This window comes from Motacilla alba, chromosome 2, assembly GCF_015832195.1.
Source record: "Motacilla alba alba isolate MOTALB_02 chromosome 2, Motacilla_alba_V1.0_pri, whole genome shotgun sequence".
In the NCBI taxonomy this organism is placed as follows: domain Eukaryota; kingdom Metazoa; phylum Chordata; class Aves; order Passeriformes; family Motacillidae; genus Motacilla; species Motacilla alba.
In genome coordinates, this window is record NC_052017.1 from 28,274,520 (window position 1) to 28,298,888 (window position 24,369).

Sequence of the window (24,369 nt, forward strand, 5' to 3'; positions counted from 1 at the left end):
GTTAAAGCAAAATGTAATTTTTGTGGTAAGGAAGATTTAAAATTGATTTTTTTCACTTTTTTCAAAACTCAAAAAGCAGGCTCCTAAAATTGCTTACAAGTTTTAAGATGCCATTTTAATTTTCAGACCTGCAAGAGGAAAACATAGCAGAACATTCCACATTCCCCTAAAATGACTATTAAGAGTTACTAGTTCAACAACATTAATGCATAAAATTTCAAAATGCAACTGAATGCCAACGAAAAAAGCAGTTTGAAAAATCTCAGTTCTGATAGCAAACTCCAAAGCTATCTATTCATGGTCATTTGGCAAAGGCTGGCCAAATTCTGGCAACTTTTACAAAGTTCATCAGTCACTAAAGCTGTGCAACATAACCTACTAGACTTTTATCTAAGACTAAATATGTAAAATGGGGGAGAAAACAAAACACAGCTCTAGAATACGTATGTAAAGAAAATTTTTTTTCTGAATTATATGGAAGACTACCATTTATATTAGACTGAAAGTCTATCAATAAAAGTGGGAATCTCTCCTGTCAAGTGTTCACAAAAGATTAGGACAAGACTAATATCCTGTGTAATTCTTAACACTAAGAAACTATTACAAAAATAAACCCATAGTGGAAACAAACATCTGCTATGATAATGGACTTTATTCTCCTTTCGTAAAAGGGATGAAACAATTTTCTATTTCTTCCACCTGTTTAGTCAATACAAACCAATAATTATTGTGAATAAATGAAACAGATGGAAGAAATGGGAAACAGTTTCATTCCCTTTCAGAAAAGGAGAAAGAGAATGAGGTGGAATCTACTTCATAAAACAGAAAATGGCATTGAGAAAGACTTCACAGTTTAACATAGACATTTAGTAAAGCAATGCAGAAATCAAATCCCCAGAGATGCTTCACAGTCTTTAAAACAAAGCAGATGATCAATTCTTTCAAACTAAACCTATTTGACAATTGTGGTATATGGGTTTCTTTCTACTATTATCATTATTTGTTTTCGAAAGATAGTTTTGAGTAGGAGGTCTGTAAGAGGCTTGGCATAAAAATATTAGAATGCTATTAGAGACAAGTTCATAGTTATGCATTAGTGGTCTGAATAAGGGAAGAACTTACAATACTCATCTGCTGCTATATATAGGATTAATCACAATTAAAAAGTCTAACAGTTTGCCCCAAGCACCACCTCTACTCTTTGGCACTATATGTGTAGCATACAAGTGCCAATAGAACACATCTTTTCTATCACTGGCAGCATGAAGAGCAAATCCATATGAAAAGAGCTCCTGCATACGCCTGGGTATTGTTACTCCTGGGTGGAAAAACAGGACATGAAAACTCTTTCAAAAACAGGACATGACAAACTCTTTCTGCATGGGACAGAACTGAACATACAGGTGGGCATTCCCATCCAAGAAAATGATGCCATTTCTTACCTTAAATAACAATTTCCAGCATAAAACCTGAAGTGCGACCAGCAAATTTAACATAACAAAAATACAGTGACATGATATATTCCTTATTCATTAACCCAAGTTATTTAGAGCAGTTTACGCAGCTTTTTGATTCACTAGATACAACGCTTAATTTATTGCTAGTTTCCACTAAAATAACTAAATGGAGATGTGACAAGATTTAGATATACTTTTTATGTCCAGATAGACCCTGAATAAAGACTAACATATTTGTGCCTGGAACTTTTACAAAACTTTAGAGATGCCTGTCTCCCAGGGATAGGATGGTAAGCTGTAGAGATGAATGGATTTGCTTGGGTATTTTTTCTTTGTTTTGTTTAGGGGGTTGAGAAGGTGTTGCTAGCCAAACATGCTACACAGGCTGTGTGGACAGATAAAGTAGGTATGGAAAAAAAAAGAAAAAGGAGGGGGGGGGACAAAAAAAAAGAAAATCAAGTTCTTCTGAAATGTGTTACTGGTAGAAAAATTCTAAGATACAATGTAAACTTACTCAGGTTATTTTTTAAAATGTAACACTGGATAACTTTCAGCTGCAACATCGGCACAGAGCTGCGAAGTATTTATCTTAAGAGTACAGTCTGCCTTGAAGAGTTTGCAGTTTGAAGAGCAGTTTAGTAGTCCTCATACATAGTCAGTCATTACATCTCGAGATTGCTATTAGAAGGAACAGCTACTCTGCCACTTGCTTCTTGAAACTAATCCAGAAGAACTGCAGTGCATGCTGTGATTCAAGCACATACACTGGGAAGCATGTGCTTTTGCACCATTTGGGACAACTTAATTGACACTCTTTTTGTAACTCCCTTAACTCCCAGAGCATTTAAATTTGTATCATAATGTCATATATCTTTAACAGTGTGATCTTCTTTGAAGGTACCACATGTTAGACCATAGATAAAACAGCAAGCCTGGACTTGACAAACAAGGTGATGATGTTCAGTGTGTCTGAAACAAAATACAAAAATATGGTTCTATACTTAAAGACATATGAAATGGGTGATTACCTCTTTAAGTATTAGCCAGTTCTGAAACTAACTTCCTATCTACTAAAGCAAATCTGAATGAACAGCCATTTCTGATTTATTCCAGAATAAGAGCACCTCCAAAGGGATTGTTAGTGGCTTTTTTCAATCTCCAGATTGAGTACTTGCTTGGATTCACCCTCACCCAAAATTAGCTCAATAAGTACTCGAGCTTTCAAATCAAAAATAATAGTGCCTGTATACATCTTCACAGATTTTAATAATGAAGAATTTATATTCAAAAACTTCTAGAGGGCCCTCTACAGAATAAAAAATAACTAACATAAAGTAATTTAAATCATTTTTACAAGACAAACTTTGGCTAGCCACAAAGGTTTGATGTGAATTCTTTTCCTTCTGCTGCAGCTATTTTTTCTCAATTTCATGATTATGTTTTCTCAGTAGTATTATTATTTTTCATAATCAAACAGCAAATGTAAATCAAAATTTTCCAAACATTTAGTTTTAGGTATTGAGTTCTATTTTGGCTCCTGTCTGCTGTTCAGTTTCTCTAAAAGCCAACTTTGATTTTGTCCTAATAAGCTATTTCTAACATCTGTTCTCTGTTTTCTTACATGACTCATGGCACTACCTATGGGTTGTAAAAATGGCACAGCTACACAAATTTTGGTCTGACAAAACCTGGTAGACTCCAATTTTATTTGAAGCCATTTGTTTTCCTTTGTTTTCTACGTCTTCTTTTTTACATTTTTAAATAATTTTTCCCTTTCAGGACTTTTAATTTTTTTTTATCCCAGGAACTCTTGTTACTCAATCATTCTCTTCATATCTCTTCAATGTGCTTTCACCATCTCTAGTATAAGTTCAGCAATTTATCAAACTCTTAAAGCCTATCCAGTACTGAAGTGCCACTATTCAACAAAGAATTCAAACATATACTTAGTACATAAACCATCTCCCCATCCTCCTCTCATAAACATCTATAAAACTTTCACTGTTTCTTCCATTCATTTCAATTAGTACTATCTATAGGCTCTTAACCAATATACAGCCTGTGCATTCCTTCAAAGCACTTACAAGGATTGCCTAAGTGTTTATGTTGATACAGGCAAGGATACTGGATTCTGTTCCATCTCTGTACTGAATTTCAAACATAAAGAACCTACTAAAAGTAGAAACAGCCCTCTACTTAAACAAAAACCAAAAACTAACAAAAAAAAAAACACAAAAAAAAAACCAAACCACAAACAACAAACAAAACCAGAACCAACAACAAAGAAACAACAGTTAAAGCATTTTAAAGCTCTTCAGTATGCCTTCATGAATGAAAATATCTATTAGCAGGCAACTTAATTCTAGGAAATATATTCTTCAAAATGAACTATCTCTATGATTACTGCTACATTTAATTCAAGTGTCTCAATATCAGAATCACAGAATTGTTAGGGTTGGAAGGGATCTCTCTAGACTATCTAGTACAACCCCTGTTCCAAGGCAGGATCATTTGCAATTACAAAAACTATTTGTAACTTCTATATTTAAAATAAAATCAAGCATTCCTATTTTCAGAATTAATACAAAAGCATATCACATTGGAATTTAATCACAAATTGTTTTGTCCATATTCTGTACCGGTTTTAATAGAATTATGACCCACAGAAAATCTGGATAGTTCTAAAGACAAATTTAGCAATATGTAATGTCCTCAAAAAGCCATTCAGTTCTGCAGTGCAGCCAACAAAACTATGCAGTGACACTGAATAGCATCCACTAAAAATCTTCCAGAGCCACACAAAAAGCAATCTATTTTTAGTGCCTAAAAACACAATGAAAACATATGTATTATGGGCACATTTTAATTTTTTGTTTCTTTTAACTGGTAGAAAACAACAGAGAGGAAGGCAATCCAGGGCCCTTCACCCCAATTAATGGCAGATGGAAGAAAGTCTCCTGACACTACTGACAGCCCTAAGTCCCCCCTTCTTCAGACACCTCTGACTCTCGATTTGAGCCATCAAGACCAACCTATTTTCTGTTCTCAAGAGGAACAAGGAAGGCAGCTTTGGCTCTCCTTTCTTGAGAAACCCAGGAGAGGCAGAACAGCAGAAGTGGTAAAGCTAATAGCAAGGTATATTTTTTCACTGGATAAGTTGAACAAGCAGCTTTCCCCTTCTCTCTTCAAGCATATGAAGCTTTGCTGGGCTTAAGGGACCTACTGTGGGTTACTAGCTTATTGAGTGTGAATCTGATGAAGGTGAAGTGGGATCATCCTTTCGCTCAGAGCTATGTTTTTTTCAGTTTGTCTGATGAGTCATGGATTGTCACCATTTGAATTACACTTTCCAGCTCTTCTATAGAAATGCAGTGGCTAAAAATACATGCTTTTAATAAGAGCTGAGATTCTGCTACAGTCACATGGCTCTCCAATTAGCCCATTCTCCCTTCATTTTGTTTCTTAAAGGCTTGGTGAACTGTACCTTTCTGTTTGTGACATCAGGCTCATTTCCACAGCAACCAATTGAATTATCCCCCAAATCTTTATAATAAGAATAAGCAACAGGAACAGATGAACTCATAAGAAACAAAAGCTTCTTACTGTTTACATGCAAATGTCCATAGAAACAACCAAACAATAAAGGAAAAGGAATATGGAAGATACATAGAAACACAGGAAATATAACAAAGCCATAATCAATGTTTACGTATTTTACAGTGTATAAATAGACATTCAGTAATTTGATGACCATATGTCAGATTTGTAATAGACACAATATATGTTCGACGCCAGTAACAGCTCATGCTGCAACACCAGGAGGTACTTACTGGCACCACGTACCTATGCAGCTTCAGTTCTAGAATATGTCATTATTTTTAACCAAGGAAATAAAGAGCAAGGTGAATTGACACCATTCGCCTTTCAGAACTCAAAGACTAGCTACTAGCTACCACACATCATGAAACCCTCAGCAACAGAATCCTGAACACAGCTCTTACAAGAAAAGAGTAAGGGAGCTGGTCCTGTTCAGGACGAGCCTCATTTACCCATTCTGTGATTCTGTTAACAGCTGTTTCTGTTTTGGACTTTGTTAGAATTCTTTACAGTTGCTTCTTGCAATGATATCCTTGAAAACAGAAATGCGAAGTCATTAACTTTTACCCTGAAGACTTTCTCGTAATTCCTTTCTATTAAAACTGTATTATTTAAGAATCATTCAATAATAATCTGTATGTCTAAGAGCTAACACAGGCCCTGATTCTACTGGCAGCGCTAGAGTTCTGACTAACTTAATCTTCCCCAGGTACTGAAACAGCCACTGTGCCCTCAGCAGAAACACTGGAGACTTAGTAGCATAATCTAGAAAATAATATTATTTTCCTGAAAATAAGGGCCTAATCGTGTCCAGTCTCAGCACAACAAATTCAACATCTGTACTGAATTGCTGTGTTTCATTGCTCAGTAAGACTGAGCAAACCTTGCAGTCTTCTCCAGGTGTTGCATTTTCTGTCTCTTCCCCACTCTCCCAGATGAAGCCCATGTGCAAGAAGGTTGCAGGTAAAATATCATCATGTAGTGAGACCACCAAATGCTTTTGATGATGGGATAGCATCCTATTCATCACACAGAAAGCATCTCCAGTGCCTCTCCATGAACAAATGATGCTTGTAATAATGACAGCCCTTTCAAACAGAATTTCCTCTCTGGATTCTGCGATCAATGCAACTTGGTATTATTGAACAGCCTGACTCCATTCTTTTTTCCCTCTTCAATTCCTTTAACATTTCTTCCATATGAGACCCAAACAGGTACACAACTTTGACACTTCCACTAGCTTTCCTAAAAGAGACAAATCACGTGAGCAAGCACTAGCACAACTGAGACCATTTGCTTCCTAATACTTTCGTTACCCCTAAATGAAAGTTCCAGTTTTTGGAGACATCATAATTTTGACCCTAACAGTCAATTATTCAGGAACCAGAGGCAGCTCTTTAGGAAGGAAATCGATGCTAAAAACAGCTGGTACTTCATTGAACTGATCTAACTCTGGACCAATTTGTCATCATTTTTCAAAATCGTTGAAATACAGGTTTACTCTAAGAGCCTACTGCCTTCCCTGCTTTTACTAAATTAATTAAGTCTCTTCATGTTATGATATACGATCTCTTGTTAGCAGTCTCCAGTCAACAGCACACAGAAGCAACACTACTTTTGAATTTTGCTGACTATAATCCCTTTAATTGGAACTCTTGAACAAATCAGATACTCCAAGAGCATCTTCTGTTCTGCAGAAGAAGAGAGTCTTTTCCAGCCTTTACAATTCTATGATTCTGGGGAATTTATAAACAGGAGATTTGTCCCAATTTCGCAAGCTGATAGTAACAATAATAAATTCACTATTTTCTTCTCTTAAAACATGTCTCCCTGCCACTGACATATGAAGTTTCTAACAGTCAAAAGACAGGAGAGGATCCCTGTAATTAGCTATGACATGAGCATAATACTGTAATAAGGTACCCTAAGTCACTCATTGGACTATTTTGTGCTGTTACTATGTACCATTCAAAGTTCTATGAAAGCCAGTATTTCCTAAAAGAATGCTTCAAACCAGAACATACAGCAGCCTGAGAGGGACAAAAATATGTCACCATGATATTTTATGAAAATCCCTTTGCCAGGATTTTTTTCTCCTGAGAAGCTGAGAAGCCTCAGAGGAAAAGAAAAACCATAATTATCTGCTGCTGTGGAATGCAGCAGGTGCATCTTTGATTGGTCCGTGTGAATTGTTTCTACTTGATGACCAATCATTGGTCCAGCTGTGTCGAGGCTCTGGTCAGTCACAAGCTTTTGTTATCATTCCTTTCTAGCCTTGTGATGTATCCTTTCTCTCTATTCTTTAGTACAGCATTTTTAATATAATATATATCATAATATAATAAATCAGCCTTCTGAAACATGGAGTCAAGATTTTCATCTCTTCCCTCATCCTGGAGACCCTCGAACACAACCACAAAAATATACTTTAGTGCATCTGTCTTTGTCACAAAAATGAAACTCCTGAATAATTTCATAGTCCCTTTAACCAAAGCAAAGAGTTCAGAACCCTTCTACATCATTCCTTTCCCTTAATAGTGTTTCCTTTCCCTAAAATAGTTTATACCTGAAACAAGGTGGATGCCCTTCTTCAGTGGAAGCAGTGGAACGCAGGAAACAAGCTCTGCATACACATGAGTGTCCCACCTGACAGAATAAAAAGTTCCTCCTTACTCACAATTATGAACAGAGTCAGTGTAATACTGTTTACCATTGCCTGGCTAATGGAGAATTGATCAGCTTCTGTTTGGTTAAAAACACAACTGCTAGTCACCACTAGGCATTTATCATGGCAGAAACACTAAGCATTTTATCTCATTAGAACGCCCACCTCAAAGATCCAGACCATATTGTATTATTGCATGTTTATCAGCTCTTTTTTTTCTTCAGAAATGCTCAATTCATCATTCCTATCTTACATTCTCTTTAAGACCTAACACAGAAATCCTCATTAGAGAAAGGAATGAAATCCCCTCTCTGCAGACGATATTGGTGCCCAGCTTTCTATCTCCTACAACAACTTTATCTATGGTATGATCTTCAGAGGTCAAGTCTCAACTATGACTGGTTAAATGAAAAATAAATTCACAACTTTGTATCTTCTCTATTCTGTATTTCAGTCTAACACAAGTCAAAGTCAAATCTAATACCTTCATTAGTGAAGACTGTATGTAACAGCCTTCCTTTGGACAGAGTTCAGGGCTTTTTAAGAATAAATCTAACTAGAGACTAAATACATAATATGTAACACTCCTAAGCCATTTTCTCTGAATTGGTGCAACACAGGAATGTGTACAAAGGATTTAAATTCACAGATCTGAAGAAAAAAATTACAATGTTATATCAATATGTATAGTTCACCTCTCAGGAGAACTAAGGTGCCCCACCAAACCACTGAGTATTTTTCTCCACTCCATTTTCTCCTACTTAGATTTTTAGATGCCAATCACAGATTTAGGGTAAGGATTCAGACTCTACAAATTATCAACTTGTCCCTTTTTCTGGCCATTCTACCCCCAACAGGCCTTGCATGCAAAGACTGGATCTCCCACTAGACCCATTATCCTTCTCCATGACATTCTCCCAAGTGCATGGGATACTGTACAGGCAGAGCTGGCAGACTCCACCTTCATCCAGTCTAACAGGTTCTGTCAAAACTTTTTGAGAACCTGATCGCTTCCATCTTTACTAACAGCAGCAGAAACACTATAATCCTAAAATCCAATATGTGGGGTAAAACTATTTTCAGTAATCAACAGTGATATTCTCTCTCCACTTGCCACACAGTCAAAACCAGCTGTTTTTGTCAAATTGTATTTGATGAGGTTCATTTCCTCATTAGAATTAGCACAATGCCATGTGGCACTAGAAGCCTGGGACCCTCTGAGGGATTGTGTAATAGCCCATAGCTGCTGGTGACCAGTTGCCACACATATGAAGTTCCCTGCACGTTATCATTTATACCCATTGTAAAAGATAATTCTTTCCTCTGTGAGGACCACAGAGCCAAACCCACTCAAGAGTCTCTGACAACTTAACTTTGAACCTAAACTTTTGCTGACCTTCCCATTTTTCTTCAGTGATCTTTTTCACAAATTCCTCCTTCCTGTTCCCCTATAAAACTGTTTCACTGTCTAGTTCTTGCAGTAGCTATTGATGTTACATCAAAAGATGCTGCAGCTGCTGATGCTGTTTCTGTTCTCACAGTCATTTCAGTAGCACTCTAACATCTATTTCTATCTTCAGTCTGTGACAGTCTGCTGAAGTTTCCCTCCACCAGCCTGGGAAAAAATCACTGCCAAAAGTTTTGCAAAAAAGTTTTTTTTTCAGGCTTCTCCTCAGGGCACATTTTGTTGACAAACTCAAAAGGACAACACAAAACCAAGCTATTTCCCCAGAGTGCACATGCTGCCAGAGCTCAGAGGTCTTTTTCTCCGCCTACTGAGGAAAGAACTTCCTTCCCCCCCCCCCCCCACTTTTTTAATGCCTAGCTGACTCATGAAATAGTCTTGTTTTAACTGTTTCAAATCCCTTCAATATTTCCACACTTGCTTTTGGAGCAGGATCCTCTAAGCTACTTTTAACATATAATTTGGACTACAACAGCCATAAAACTTTGTTTAATAAAAAGGAGATATAAAATTCATTTAATAAAAAGGATTTTAAAAAACCCTGTCCAAACTAATCCAATTTACCATACAGATAATAATCACAATGAAGCTATTTATATTGCTTCTCTCTAATGTCCTTATAATTCAGGTTCCTGTTTGGAGTAGTACAGAATGGCACATATCAGTGAATCACAGAATCATTTAGGCTGAAAAAGATCTCAGGATCATCAAGTCCCATCTTTGACTCATCACCACCTTGTCAACCAGACCATGGCACTAATTGCCACATCCATTCATTCCTTGAACACTTCCAGTTATATATGCACATGTGACTCAATTCCAGACTTGTTATTCCACTACTGCCCGAGGCAGTCTCTTCCAGTGTTTAACAACCCTTCCCTGGAGGAAAACCTGATGGCCAACCTGAACCCCGCCTGGTGCAGCTTGAGACTTTTAAGCTTTTGTCCTATTGACTGACAGCTTTTGTTCTATTGCTGGTTGCCTGGGAGAAAAGGAAAACCCTCAAATGACTACAATCTCCTTTCAAGAAGCTGAAGGGAGTGAAAAAGTCACCTCTGGGCCTCCTTTCCTCCAGGCTAAACCACCCCATCTCCCTCAGCTGCTCCCCACAACTTACAAATACGTATCTGGTACCATATAGTTTAGAAGAAACTGTTTCTGCCCGAAACTTCTTGTACGTACCTTACTCTATGCAATGACAGTTTAATGCAGAAAAATCCCTGTATCTTTTTACCTTGCCTTCCCACAGCCAGCATTGATTATGAAATCTAAAGGAGAAAAAAAAATTCTTCTCTCAAGTGCATTTATTTCTCTAGAATCTTCAGGATTTTGTGTGGGCTACATTATTATTGTTGTCATTATTATCACTATTATATAATAACCACAACAGTTATCCCTGGGTGGTTTTTTTTGGTTTTTTTTTTGTTTGGTTTTTTGTTTTGGTGGGGTTTTTTTTTGTTTTGTTTTGTTTTTTGTTTTTTTGGGGTTTTTTTAACCTATTCTTCTGAGGCAATTTAAAACCAGGCAAAGATGTAATGCAAAATATGTTCTACTGTTCTATCTTCAGAACAAGAGGAGAGAGGAGATTTTTAATTTGACTGGGAAGAAGGACTTAGAGGAACTGTCTTTGGAAATAATTATTCTTCCAAAACCTCACATATGCATATTAACTGCAAAGTGCCACGTATTAGGTAATATACTCTTTAGACTTCAGAAATTTAATTTTTTTGTTAAGTAATATTTAAATTGTTCCAAAAATTCACTGAAGCCCCAAATTATTTAATAAGGCAGGCAGACAAAGAAGGGTCCTACGTTGAAAGCATAAAATTCCCTTGACTTGAGCTCAAATAAAATTCAGTAAGGAAAAATTACAGACACTGTCTGGATTATTTTACAGGAAGATATTCACTTACTATGGAGTTCTGAGTGTTGCTTAAATGAAAATATTTTTGATTAGGAACAAGTGATGGAGAACTCATTCTCCTCTGCTGTTCAGTTATATTTATGGAAATTGAGAAAAGCTATTACATATTCAAGAAAGAAATTTTGCATTGAGGGTTTGGGTTCACCAAACAGTACAGCTGGATAAAGCACTGAATCATCCTGCAACTAAGTGAAGAGGAAAACAGGCAGACAAAACATGGCAGAAACTTCTCAAAGTGATTACAAGGACAGTAGCTGCACACGGAGCTACGAGCGGACCTTGTTTAACAGTACTTGCCAGAGTAGACAGACTATCATCAAGCTCACAGAAGATTAATAAAAAGAAGAACTACACTGAACTAGAGCAAAGTGTCTTTCAGTCAGAAAGTGAAGAGCACTAGAATCCACAGGAGTAGTTTAAAGGGCTTTATACAGTGAAAATCCACACACCTACTTTGGTAACTGAAAAGGAAATTTATGCTCTAAGCCCAAGACAGTTGGATCTACAATATCCACAGTTACACGAGTTATAAATGCACATATGACTCAACTCTGGATGTACTTATTATCTGTGCAGTCTGCATCTAAATATAGTTTGAAATTTTCTTTGCATGACTGAAGTCAATTGATGCCAAGAGAAGCAGCTCATCTAGGTGCCACCTGAGCTCCGCTTCTTCTTAAAGATAAGAGTCACTTAATGTCTCTTACAACCTGTGCGGACCCATTGCTCGGTTCTTCCTGGAAATTGTAACACTTGCAGGTGTGACTGATTTCAGGAAAGTTTGGCAGCAAGTTTTAGTCATAAAACAGGTAAGAGGTGAGACAGGCTTGCTTTCCAGAAAGGGGAAAGATCAAGGACATGGTTTCAGACTGAGCTTCAACCTCAAAAGACTCAAACCCACATCCCTCACTCCCTCCAAGTGTGCCCTGCTGTGCAGCAGAACAGTGTCACCCCTCCTATACTGGACCCAAACTAAGGCTTTCAGATTTGTGAGGTGGTGAGTGCTTGTGCCCTGAGCAGAGGCTGTCACGTAAGTTAAACACTGTCTCACTCTGTAGACAGCTGAGGCTGAGGAGATTCAGCTCAAAAAGGGAACTGCGCCAGGAGTTTTCTCCTGATCAAAAAGTCAATGCAAAACACCAGCAAATGCATTTTAAAGAGAATACTTTCTGCATGAATAGACATATGAAGTGCCTAAAATGGATGAGCAAACTTTTTCGACCAAACTTACTTAGGCTCCAAAGAAAAGCAGAAATAGAAATCCCTCTGTACTTAAGAACTTCCTATGGGTTCTAGCACAAGGCAGCTCAGCACATTCCCTGCTCCCATTCAGCAGCTAACTGTATCTGTTCTGAATCAAGAAGAACTGCACCCAGGGGTAAGGCCCACACTGGAGAAGTTTTTGGAGGACTGTCTCCCATGGAATGTAACCCACCTCAGAATGTGGGAGGAGAGTGAGGAGTGATAGAACAGTTTGGTGAGAAACTGGCATCTTGCCACAATCAACCCACCTTTTATACAGCTGTATAAAAGTAATATTGATTTCCAGTGATCTTACTAGGCAGAAGTGACTATCACCCTCTAAGAGTATGATCCAAGGCAGATGAGTTTTTGGTAGACTATACTCTTTGTTTTAATACTCTAGTACTACAGCTTGATGCGAACTAGAATAGAATATATAAATACTGGATTTTTTAAATTCAGGAAAGTTAAAAACTTCCATAGTTAAAATAATGTTTCAGTTTAGGTAAGATGAAGTAAAATCTCTACACCAAACTGAAAGGCAGAGCAAATGACAAACCTGCATATCAAGGGTAAATGCAAAACAAATGACCTCTCTATGAATTCCCTACTTATTCCCAAGTGCTGCAGTGAAACCCACTTCTTAGCACAAGGCACAGCTGGGTGCTCATCACCACCACTTGTTGGCAGACACCTGCCACAAAGTCGAACCTCCCCACAGTGTCACATTCTGACACGGAGATCAGCCTTCTGTCCTGCAGGAGAACCACTGGTACTTCAAAAGTTCCAAGCTGGAGAAAAATGAGCAATGCTCTTTTTTTTTTTAACTAAGGATTTTTGTTGTTTAGGGTTTATTAATACTATTTCTTAAACTGAATCAAACTCTACCAAGTCAGCAAATGAAATTTGGTGATTTTCAGTTCATTGCCTTTCCAAGTTCAACAAAGACAATGAAATAGCAAAGCAATTATATATTCAAGCTTTACAAAATTACATATAATTTAATTATTATTTAGTAATAAGTAAAGATATCTGTTGTCACAACCTTTTGTATCTTGCCATGTTACATAAAAAAATATATCAAATTCAACAATATTGGTACAATTTTTTTAATTGCATCTTGAAGTCTTAGATGACACACTTAGATATAGTTATTTAGACCTTTAGTTAGATTAAATTGGATAGACCAGATATTCAAATTAAGGTCCATACCCGGGGTTTATTCCTCTAGCATGATATACAAAAAGTTATATATTATTATTATTTTTTCCTAATTGCCTCAGAAATTGAACTATTTACACAAAAATGTATCACATTTCAAAAAAACTAGCATCTTTTCATTACAGAGGAGCAGAGGAAGCTTGAAAGACAACATATTTTTCTTTAATGTACACACACAAACCTGAACACAAACACATTCAAGTAATTTCCCTGACACCAACAGTTCTACTAAAATAATGGCTCTGAACTATTGTGTGTGCAAGAAGTGCTGGAGAAGCAAAGGGAAGCCAAAAGTAAAGAAATATGTTAAATTCCTTTTTTCCATCACATGGAAGCCAAACGTTTTGGCAAACGTTGCACTGAGGCTTAAGTTAAAACAATGCACAGAAAAAAACCCCACATAACTTTCTATGTCTATTTGAAATCTTCAAATTCAGATATTGAAAAAAATAAAGAAAAATAACTTGAAAATATTTTCCAAGGAAGCACTAAATACTTTCAAAAGTGATTTTTTTAACTGCTCTATTATGCTTACTATTTATTTGGTGATGTAATTTCAAACAAACAAGATTATTCATATAAAAATGAGAAATAGAGAGTTTTCTTCATAAAGGTCTCTGAAAGCAATGAATCATCAACATAAAACCTGGGTGTGTTCTTTCTAAGCTGTCAATAGTACCAAAAATACAAAAAAAAATATATTCTACATTCATAATACTCTTAGTTTTTATTTAGCTATAAAGGTAAACATTTTTAAAATTACTTACATTCTGCATATTTCTGAAGCTGAGAGAACTCTCCAGGGCTAAGGTTAACCCACTTCTCCTGGCTCGTCATACTGGCAGTAAGGGTCCTCCTTGTGTATCAGAAGAATATTCCTTTAGACCCAGGTGTTATAAACTCCATAAAGATTTTTAACCTCAGCTCACAGTGTCTGGAGAGTGCCGAGATGACATCAGCCGATGTGGATGAAGTTTTTGATGCTATGAACTGTTCCAAGTGCCTTGGTTCAGTGGCGAGTTACAACACTGTTAAAAGAGCAAATATTAAATACAACATAAATACCAAATATAGCAGAATAAAATACAAAATATTTAACACCAGGATATATACCAGTTTTCCTGTGGGAATACTTGTAACTAATAAATATTTTCTCCTATACAGTATTGCTCAAAATATTTCCATACCGTATTTGTCTGTAAATAGTTTTATATGTATTTCCAAACTATTTTTTTTCATTTCTAGTGTTTATGTTCAGAATTCATTAAAAATTATCAATTGTTTATGATCAAATGTATCTGGACACACTTTATGAAGATGTTCCCGATTTAGTAATGACTACTGAAATAGCAGATACTATCTTATCAGTAAACTTAGTTCCTTATGATTTTAAAATTGAATTGCTGTAACTGGATTTTTACCATGTTGTTATTCAGCACTGCATGGCCTTGTCAGAAATGCTACGAAGTTTCTAACTCTCCATGCCAAAATGAAATGGATTCTGCAGTTTGCTGACAAGTTCACGTAAGAGCTATACAAATATTAACTATTCTAACAAAATAGTAGGTGTTTGATTTCTAAAACACCACAGCATTGCTGGTCACTGGTGAAAATCAAATATAACTTGGTACCATCACAAATCAGTTCAGGGAAAAAAAAAATCAAATTGTGGGTGCCTTCTCATCCCAATTTTACGCAGCTTCTACCTCTGTAGGACAGACGCTCTGCCCTCTGACATCAACGCATTATCAACATCACTCCTGGAACATCAGGGAGGCTACTTTTCATCTAATTTTAGCCATCTGAGAGCCAGGTATCCCATTTGTGATTGTCATCTCAGGTGCTCCCCTTAATCATCACAAAGAGACAGGTGGCCTAGGCAGCAATTAATCCTTCCAGTTTCAACATGAGCTTAAAATGTGATGAATTGCCTTCTGTGGTATTTATCTTTCACTGATTACAGAGGTTGCCTAGAAGACCAGTTTAGACTAGAAGGCTAATTTTAGACTGCAAGTGGAATCTCTTCCTATGTCTAGCCATGTATCATTTATAAGGGTTAAATTACAAAAAGAGCAAACAAAAAATTCAGACCAAAAGAGACTAACACAGCAATGGAATGAGTGCTAAGGAGGAAGATGTCAGTAGCTAAGAAGGAATAGAAAAAGGAGTCATGAGAGGAAGGAAAGAAAAAACAAAAAAATTACTAGGAACAGAAGCATTGGTTAAAAAAAAGAAACCCACATTAACCCAATGAGACAACACCATTTTTTTTTTCCTGTTCTACATATACGAGTGTCATCAGTGGACAAAGAAATTATGCCGACACTAAGGAAGACCCCTCAGTTCCGGAGCTTTCATTGCTCTCAGACCCTTCCTTGTGAATAAATTGAATGCACGGACTATACCATGAGCAAGTGTCTAAGTACAATAACAGCTGTCTTGCCTTTTAAAAATTTGTACCAGAAGAGATTCCTCTGCTCTTAATCTCCTCTGTTATAAAAAAACTAAGATGAGTTGGAAGATCTAGAATCTGATAGAATACATAATATAATTGTATAATATAATTGAAAAAATAACAAAAACTAACAGGAGCATGGAGATTGGGATGAAAAATGAAACATCAATGGGAATGAAACTGGTCAAGTACAAGGCACATCAGCCCTCAAATCTGAATCAATTTCAGCGCCTGAAAAAGGTCAGAAACTACAAAAGCTAAATGTGCTATTTACATCATTCTGTCTTGTGAACTTCAATACTTTTACTGATCTCAAGAAAAAAAAGCTATGGTCAATTGGGTCATTTTAATCAAATTAGAGATGTTTTATTTCTAGCAGTTGATTAGATTGTATTGAAGACAGTTTTGTATCTTCAAGTAAGCATATTTTTTTATAATCATGGCAACTGATTAGATTTTACTGATTTTTTAAAATTGTATTTGCATAACTTATTTAACATAACCAAAATTTTCTACCACAATTTCATCCAGTTTTACTATTTACATCATCCTCAACTACATTAGCTTCATTACCTACAAAAGCTAACATTGCTAAATACTGTAAAGTTAGAGATTATCTTGATTATTTAATATGCATATTTGTGATAAACAGCTTACCATTAGAATTACTACATCTAGCAAGGTAATGATGCTGTGCACTCTGGTCTGATCTATTAATATATAATACCTTTAGTTGACCACTGTCTACAAAGTTTGCTGCATACACAGTTCATTAGCAGGGAAAACAGACCTAAATTACCAACTCCGATATACTTTCCCCACAACAAACACCCAGGCTTTACAGCCTAGGACCAGAGTGGAAACAAAACATACATGTCCTAAATGAGATGGCAGCAATGGAAAAAATGTAGTGTGGACGTGGCAGCTCACAGGAAAGAAGATGTAGTTTGTGCTTAAGACAGCAGCTATCACGGAACATACAACAGAATTTAAGGTTACATTTTTATTCTGGACAATTCTCAAACACAAGTTCTGTCCTTTGAAAGGGAAGCCTGTGAGGGACATAGTGGATCTAATCAATCTAATTAACCCCAGTCTAATTTGGGAACGGGAAAGGAGAGATAGGCAGTCCTCTGAGGGTGGCTCACTGGTCTTTGGCGTGCAGCCAGGTCCTGACTCCACCTCAGTATATGTGATGAAGAAATACAGAGACACAGAATGGGGAAGATATCATGGAAAGGAATAAGAACCTTCTAGGTACTTCCTTTCTTCAGTTTCCTGTTAGGTTCTGCTGCAGAGTCCCACCCAAGGAAAGATCCCTGCATCGCTTAGTTTTTCACAATTATACCTTTTACAGTGACACTTTCCCATTTTATGTAGGTAATACTGTAGTTACAAGAAAACAAACAGCATACAGATGCTGATGACAAAAGTCATCAATGTATATTTGTGTTATTTGTTAAGGACACTGGAAGATCACCTATATACTATTCAAATATCCAAATTTCTGTAAAAGAAAATATTAGCTAATTTGTATTATCTTTCTCAGAAATGTTTAATATAAATTCACTTCTTGACACATTATTTTAGTGCTCTTTATGTACTTCAGGAAGGCTACGCAGTGAGAAACCTATAGATAAGTGTATGAAGAGGAAAGTAGTATCAACAATAATACTATCACAAAGGAAAAGAAAGAATCTTGAACTACAACAAAAATCAAATGTGCTTCTGTTAGGCAAAATAAAGATCAGCAGCTCTAAAGAGATCACACACAGTGATCTGACCTGTTCATGCAGAGATAAATTTCTTTGAAGAGTACAATACAGGATACAGTTAAAATACACACAATGTCAGGTAGGAACTTTCCAGCAATCCTCTAGGAGTTCAGCCTATTCTGGGCAGCTCATATTTGTGCATACATTTTGTTAATATACACTTAGGCAAGATTCACAGGCCTCTCAGCCAGACACAAAGCAGGCCTTACAAATAAGAGAAACTAGAAACATGACATTAACAAACCATTCATTTAATCACAAAAAGAATTAGGAAAAAAATCTTCCTCCTCTAGCCACTGACTATAATAAGTCTTAAAACTCCACTCTCCTTTTTATAACATGTTTTCCTTTATGGAATTGAAAGTTTATTAAGTGTTCTGTCAGGATTCCTACCAGGCCACATATCCAAACTAGGAAGCAAAGCTTTGTTAAAAACTATACAAATCAAATTACTTAGCATTCAGCCAACATTGCTAACCAACTTAGATTTCCAGGAATTCCCCATGCCACCGAAATCCTCAGCTGCTCTACAGAAGCCTGGCTGAGAAAAGAAAAAATAATATATGATGGAGGAAAAAACCATAGAGGCAAATTCCCCATATGCCAACCTCACGACTCAATCTCATTCCACCTCATCGAGTCCTCCCCGTAAGGAAAGATGAGTTTTCAGAGGGCATTCAGGGCAAAATAAATTACATCAGTCCCACAAAACTGATCAACAACACCAATTTCAGCTTCGAACCTCAGCCCATGGAGACACGTCCAGGTTCTCAACCAATCCAACACAACTCCCTGGAAGGCAGGGGAGCTTCCTCTGAGGTCCAACCTCACTGCTGAAAGCATGACACTCATCTTAATGCATGCCATGGGGGACTTATTTCTGTTTACCATAACAGGAACACTTAGAACAGCCTAGAAACTGGCTCTTGGACTTGCTCAGCCATCTTCTGCTTTCCACCAGCCCTTCCATAATGCCCATCTCACACACAAGCTCAACAGCTGCCAGTTAGTCCATGAACGGGGCACAGGATAAAGCTATAGCAAGTTTCCTTCCACAGAAACGCCAGTTTTCCACAACAGGACTGATTAATGATTTTTGCCTGAACAATAAATAAATAACAGAATATTTTGTACCTTAATTGCTGTGGAGGCTGCAGCAATTATGCCTATCAAGAACTCTTCTGTACAGAATGTACTTGGTATTTCCTTTAGTGGGGTCCTACACTTTCACCATGGTTAGCTAGATCCTGTGATTTTCAGTGTGGGTGACAAAAAGGATTTTCCAGAGGAGAATTTTTACATGTCATATAACACAGGTTTATGTGTCTGCCTGAAAATTTTCTCTGCTCTTCAGAAAAACTCAAAACATGCTAACAGTCATTAATTTCTTGCCTGGAAATGTAGGCATTGTGTACAGGTATACAGAACATGTGTAGGTGTTCCTGCAATTGATTTTATACTTTGTAGAGAACAATGCCTCCAGTGTCAGAAATACTCCAAATTTGCATGGTTTAAAGTTTAGTATGAAGAGCTTGATGGGCAAGAAATCCAAGCAAAATATCTGCTAATCACCATTCTGGTTTCTTTACTTTCAAATACAGAAGTAATGTAATTACTTATAATTGCTGCTGGATTAATGGCACAAATGAAAAAAAATTAAGCCACATAACAAAGCACAACATTTTTTTTCCTACACACATTGCATATTTAATATAGAAACATCCCTTGTTTTGCACTGAATTTAGTATAGAGTCTTTTCAGTGGTACACTTTTTTCTCTTCAATGTAGTAAAGGATGTTTACTGATGTAAATTAATACAATTCTGAAATATAAACTATAAACACTGACACACTGAAATCAGTGATAGTTTCTGTACCAAGCTGAAAATCTCTCCATTTAAAGAAGTGACCAGCAAAATTCAAAAGCACACTTGTTCTACTGACTACTTTATTCCCAGGTGTACTAGTCTGGGACATGTAAAGGCATCAATTTAAATTTTAATACAAAAGATATGGACTGTATTCCTCAGAGAAGCAATTACTCAAATTCAGTTTCTTGAATTATTTATGTGGAATATATCAGTAAACACTAAGAAGACATGCAGCACAAACCCTATTGTGGCATGCTAAGCAGAATACCTGAATCTTTGTGAAAACATTTCACCAATACTACAGCTTGTGACAGGGAAAAATATTAGCAACAAAAACGGAGCACTGATAAAAACCAATCAGAATGCAAGATGGAAACATCCCTGAGTACAGTTAGGACTCATTTAAGAGCAGTTTAATACTTGGAGCAAAGTTGTTAAGAAAATGTTAAAAAAGGAGATACCAAAAGGAGAGTATGGAATAAAACCCGAGAAACAAGTGATGCACAATACAACTAATCACCTGAGAAGCAATCAGCCTCTCCTGAGCAGCAATCAGCCAATTCCTCCCAATTTACACCCTCAGCATGACATTCCATGATATGGAATATCCCTCTGGCCAGCTGCCCTGGCTATGCTCCCTCCCTGCTCCTTGTGCAGCTCCTCACTGGCAGAGCATGGGAAACTGAAAAGTCCTTGACTCAGGGTAAGCACTACTTAGCAACAACTAAACACTCTGTTATCAGCATAATTCTCATAGTAAATCCAAAACACAGCTCTGTACCAGCTACTAAGTTTAAAACTAACCCTATCCTAGCCAAAACCACGACACTCTCCATGTACCTTAACTTCATCATATGAATTAATTTAAAGCAATTTCTGATTGATCTTAAATTTTACAACTGTTAGGCTTGCTATTTCCAGGTTGTTACATTAATTACCTACCAAGTCAGAAGAACTATATTCAAATTTCTCAGTGTTTTCTTCACTAAAAGAAATACTGAAATAAATGAAACCTGAGGAGAATCTGGGACAAGGAAATACCACAAGATACTTTTGCTGATTCATCAAAAGTATAAATATATAAAAGCTTTTCTCTTTCTTTAAATAATACAGCTGAACAAACTAAAAAATGAAAAAAAATCACCACTGGAATTTATTTTATGCTTATGAGGGAAGTACCACATAACTCAAAAATCTCCTCCATGTGAGAGTCATAGAACTGTTCCCAATGTTAAAAATGTCTCAGTAACAATTTTACAAAAACAGATTTAAAAAGTGAAAATTGGAAAAGAAAAGTTGAGGAGTTACTCATCCTTCTTAATGTTTATCTATAACTAAACAAGAAATTTTTTCCATAGGGCTACTAAAATTTGAAACCCTCTTCTTATGCCTAAAATATTACATTGAATAATATTTTGATTTTATAAGTGACTAATTAAAAACATATTAAAATTAGGAGGGGTAAAAGAAAAAAAGAGAGAAAAAACCTGACCCAAACAGAAGTAGAAAATAAACTGTTCAGACAAAACGATTTCAAGACACATGGTAGTATTTTGAAATTGGTGAATTTAAAAAACTTATACTATTTGAATATTAGAAGTTTTAAAAGAAGGCTGAATCACTAAAGCTTAGACTTATACTCTTTAATAAATAGAGAAAGCAATCAGGAACAGAAAGCACTGGATTTTATAGGTATATCTATGTAATCTATAATAAACTCTCTGGAACACAGCACATTAGGCTGTCCACTAGATATATCTCTCTGATGAGAGGATGAATCAGTCTCTCATACAATTCTTTCCACATCACCCACCACTAGTTCTATAAATCCACCAAAACTCCCCCAAAATCCTGGATTAAATATCCTGAGGACAGCCTCTGCCTTCCATACTATGCATCTGCCATCTTTCCCAGGAAAGCCAGCTCCAGAAGTGCCTCCCTCGATATGAGCCCTACACAGACCTCCCCACAACCAGTATCACAAGTATTTGAGCGCTTACCAACAGAGGTTAAGGTCTTTGACTATCATCTGCCACACGTTCTTCCTCTTTTCTTGAATTCCCTCTCCTGGGGCAACCTCTAAATTCTGCCTAACAATTAATTTTTGTTGGCAGTAAACTACAGGGATTTTTTTGTCTAACTGTTGGATTTAATTATTCTCTCCATATTTAGGTGCTCTAGGGGTGATTGCATTACAGGAGAGCAAAGCTGAAAAGCACAATTTATTACTGGGAATGAATTTGAATGATCCATAATTTCCTGGGGCAGAAATTCCTACTTCATGCTCGGAAATAAGCCTTTGAAGAGATGTTCTTTAGTCTTGTGACAAAAATATTCCAGAGCACTAGAGGAAAAGATTTGTTAACTGCTGTCCTCATTCAAATGCTTTGTGCAATTTTAAAATAAACTGGGAACGGGGCAATGGAATTCCTCATAAAAAAACTTGAGAAAATATGAACCTGACTTAATCAATAGGAAATCTGTACAGAATAAAGATAGATTAACAGACTGGTTAAAGAATTTAATAGGGGAAGTTCATGCTAGATTGTTTCTATTTCTATTGTTTTCTTTATTGCAGTCCACTCTCCACTGGGATAGTGTGGAGCCTTCTAGACAACTACAAATGGTAGTTCATTAGCTTCATTAGCTTTACTATAAAAAAGTTCAGTGATAATGAGATACCAAATGGGTTATCAAAGTAAGGTGGCCCCTTGCCTATAAGGACACATATCTGCATCTGAAGTAAACAATATGGTGGCAGCAGTATCTCAAAATACAATTCCCTACTCACCCAGAAAACTCCTGACCCGTTCAAATTCAGCTCTAAGAAGACAGTAACATCTAGGTTTGTGAAGGATCAGTGAGCATTGCCATTTGCATGTTCCTAGAATTTGCTCTGATGACATGTCCATACTGACATTAGAGGTGGGGATGCACACGAGCATGAGTGAGGCAGTTTTACTGAAACAAAGCCAGAAGGGGAAATCCAAGTTGGCTCAGCACCACAAGCATCAGAGCAGCCTCTGCACCTCTGCCTGGCCTCTTGTGCACATGTCCAAGTGATGCAAAAATCCAGGCTGTCACAGGTCCACAGTTCCCAATATCAGAAACAATTACTTGAAGGCAGCTTGGCCTCACATCCTTCTACAGCATGAACACACCTTGAGTCTCTCCTCTTTTTATATCCTCAATGGTTTCCCTGCAGTTCATGCACTGCCATTGAGTAAACTGAGACAGAGAACTAGCATTTGTAGAACTACGCACTAAGATCTGGTCAGAGACGGAAGCGCATTTTCTGAATGAGGATCCTGCATTTGTTTGTCTGTCTGTCCATCCCACTTACAAATGCAAAGACTTGAACACATTGCCCCAGCTTTCAGACAGGAAAACCCTACATCTTCATGGTTAACTGTGCTGATTTTTTTTCAGAGGGGTAAGAGAAAGCAACAGTGAAATTTATGTCCTCCACTTACTGACTACAGTATATTACTTACCTCAGAATCCTTCGTAGTTAAGAAGTGACAATAGTCCCATGAGATTTTTAACAAATAAAAATTGGTATCTGATTTCACTTTTAATTGACAAAGGTACATAATTACAGTTTTATACTATTTAAGTTTGTGTTCTTTTTCCATGATGTTCAGTTTTCAATAGGAATGCTTACTTTTGTTAATTTGAGTTTCTCAGTGCTTTTCCCATCTTAAAGGGAAGAAGAAAAAAAAAAGTTGATCCTGTCTCCTTTTTCCCTTGGGAATCCTTTGTTTGAGCTAGCTTACATTATGCTTGCATTTTAAATATATTTTTTCTCTTGAGAGAGTCTCTGCATTTCTGTTATCTTTTTCTAGCATGTTTTTCTCTGGAATTCTACCTAATTACTTTCTCTCTTTAAGTGTTGCAATTAATTCTCCTTAGATTTAGCTTATGTTTTTACACAGTAGTCCTTGACACTGAAATTATTGGTACTGCATGTATGATTCTCTACAGATAGGAGAAGAGTGGGACTGGCAGAAAGAAGCATTTTCTAACACATGAAGCTTTCAGAAAAAAATCTTTGCTCAGGTCTCAGAGCAGACGCAGGAAACTTCAAGCTAAGTGAAGGTTAAGACCAATTTTAACTTATGGCACATGATTACATGGTTTGAGAGAAAAGGGTAGCTGGTATCCTATTGCAGGTCTGGAACACACACAAGTAACCCTTCAGGATTTGGTTGGAGTTTTGCTTGCTTTGTCTATAGACTGCTAAATACATGCTGGGAGGACACTGGTGGGACTTTGCCCCTCCTGACATCTCGAGGGCAACAGCATAGCCTGTCTTCACCAGCCTGTGGAAACAAATGCCCAGTTTGGCCACATTCCACTTCCTTTTGCCTATAGGACTGATAAACTTGGGAACAACTTGCTTAGATACAGTAATAAACCCCACCTAAATAGACCTGAAAAGAGATACAGGATAAACATGTGGGAAGTATCATGTACTCCCAGTACTCCAGTGAGCTACTCACCTTAAAAGTGCAGTTGTTGGATTAAAAAAACTGAACCTGCTCAGTAAGACATAGCTTGAAATTTGAAACGGTTTCCCCTGATTTTGCTGAATGCTGTTGCTTGTGTTTCCTCATCATCTGCAATTCCCCTGGGGACCCACACAATTTTGCCCAAGGGAATTTTAATCCTATCCACAAATTGCAGTCAAGAGCCAAA

The 24,369-nt window shown here is 36.9% G+C and overlaps 1 protein-coding gene across 6 annotated transcripts in view; it reads right to left on the reverse strand.

The window, feature by feature from the left end:
* The window catches only part of DGKB (diacylglycerol kinase beta), a 334,152-nt gene that overhangs the window by 288,083 nt on the left and 21,700 nt on the right, over positions 1-24,369 (reverse strand). For all 6 annotated transcript variants that reach the window (XM_038163165.1, XM_038163173.1, XM_038163184.1 and 3 more), the window contains exon 2: positions 14,339-14,599. In XM_038163165.1, coding sequence (XP_038019093.1) covers positions 14,339-14,408 — 70 coding nt within the window. In that variant the 5' untranslated portion in view covers positions 14,409-14,599. The remainder of the gene's footprint in view (positions 1-14,338; positions 14,600-24,369) is intronic.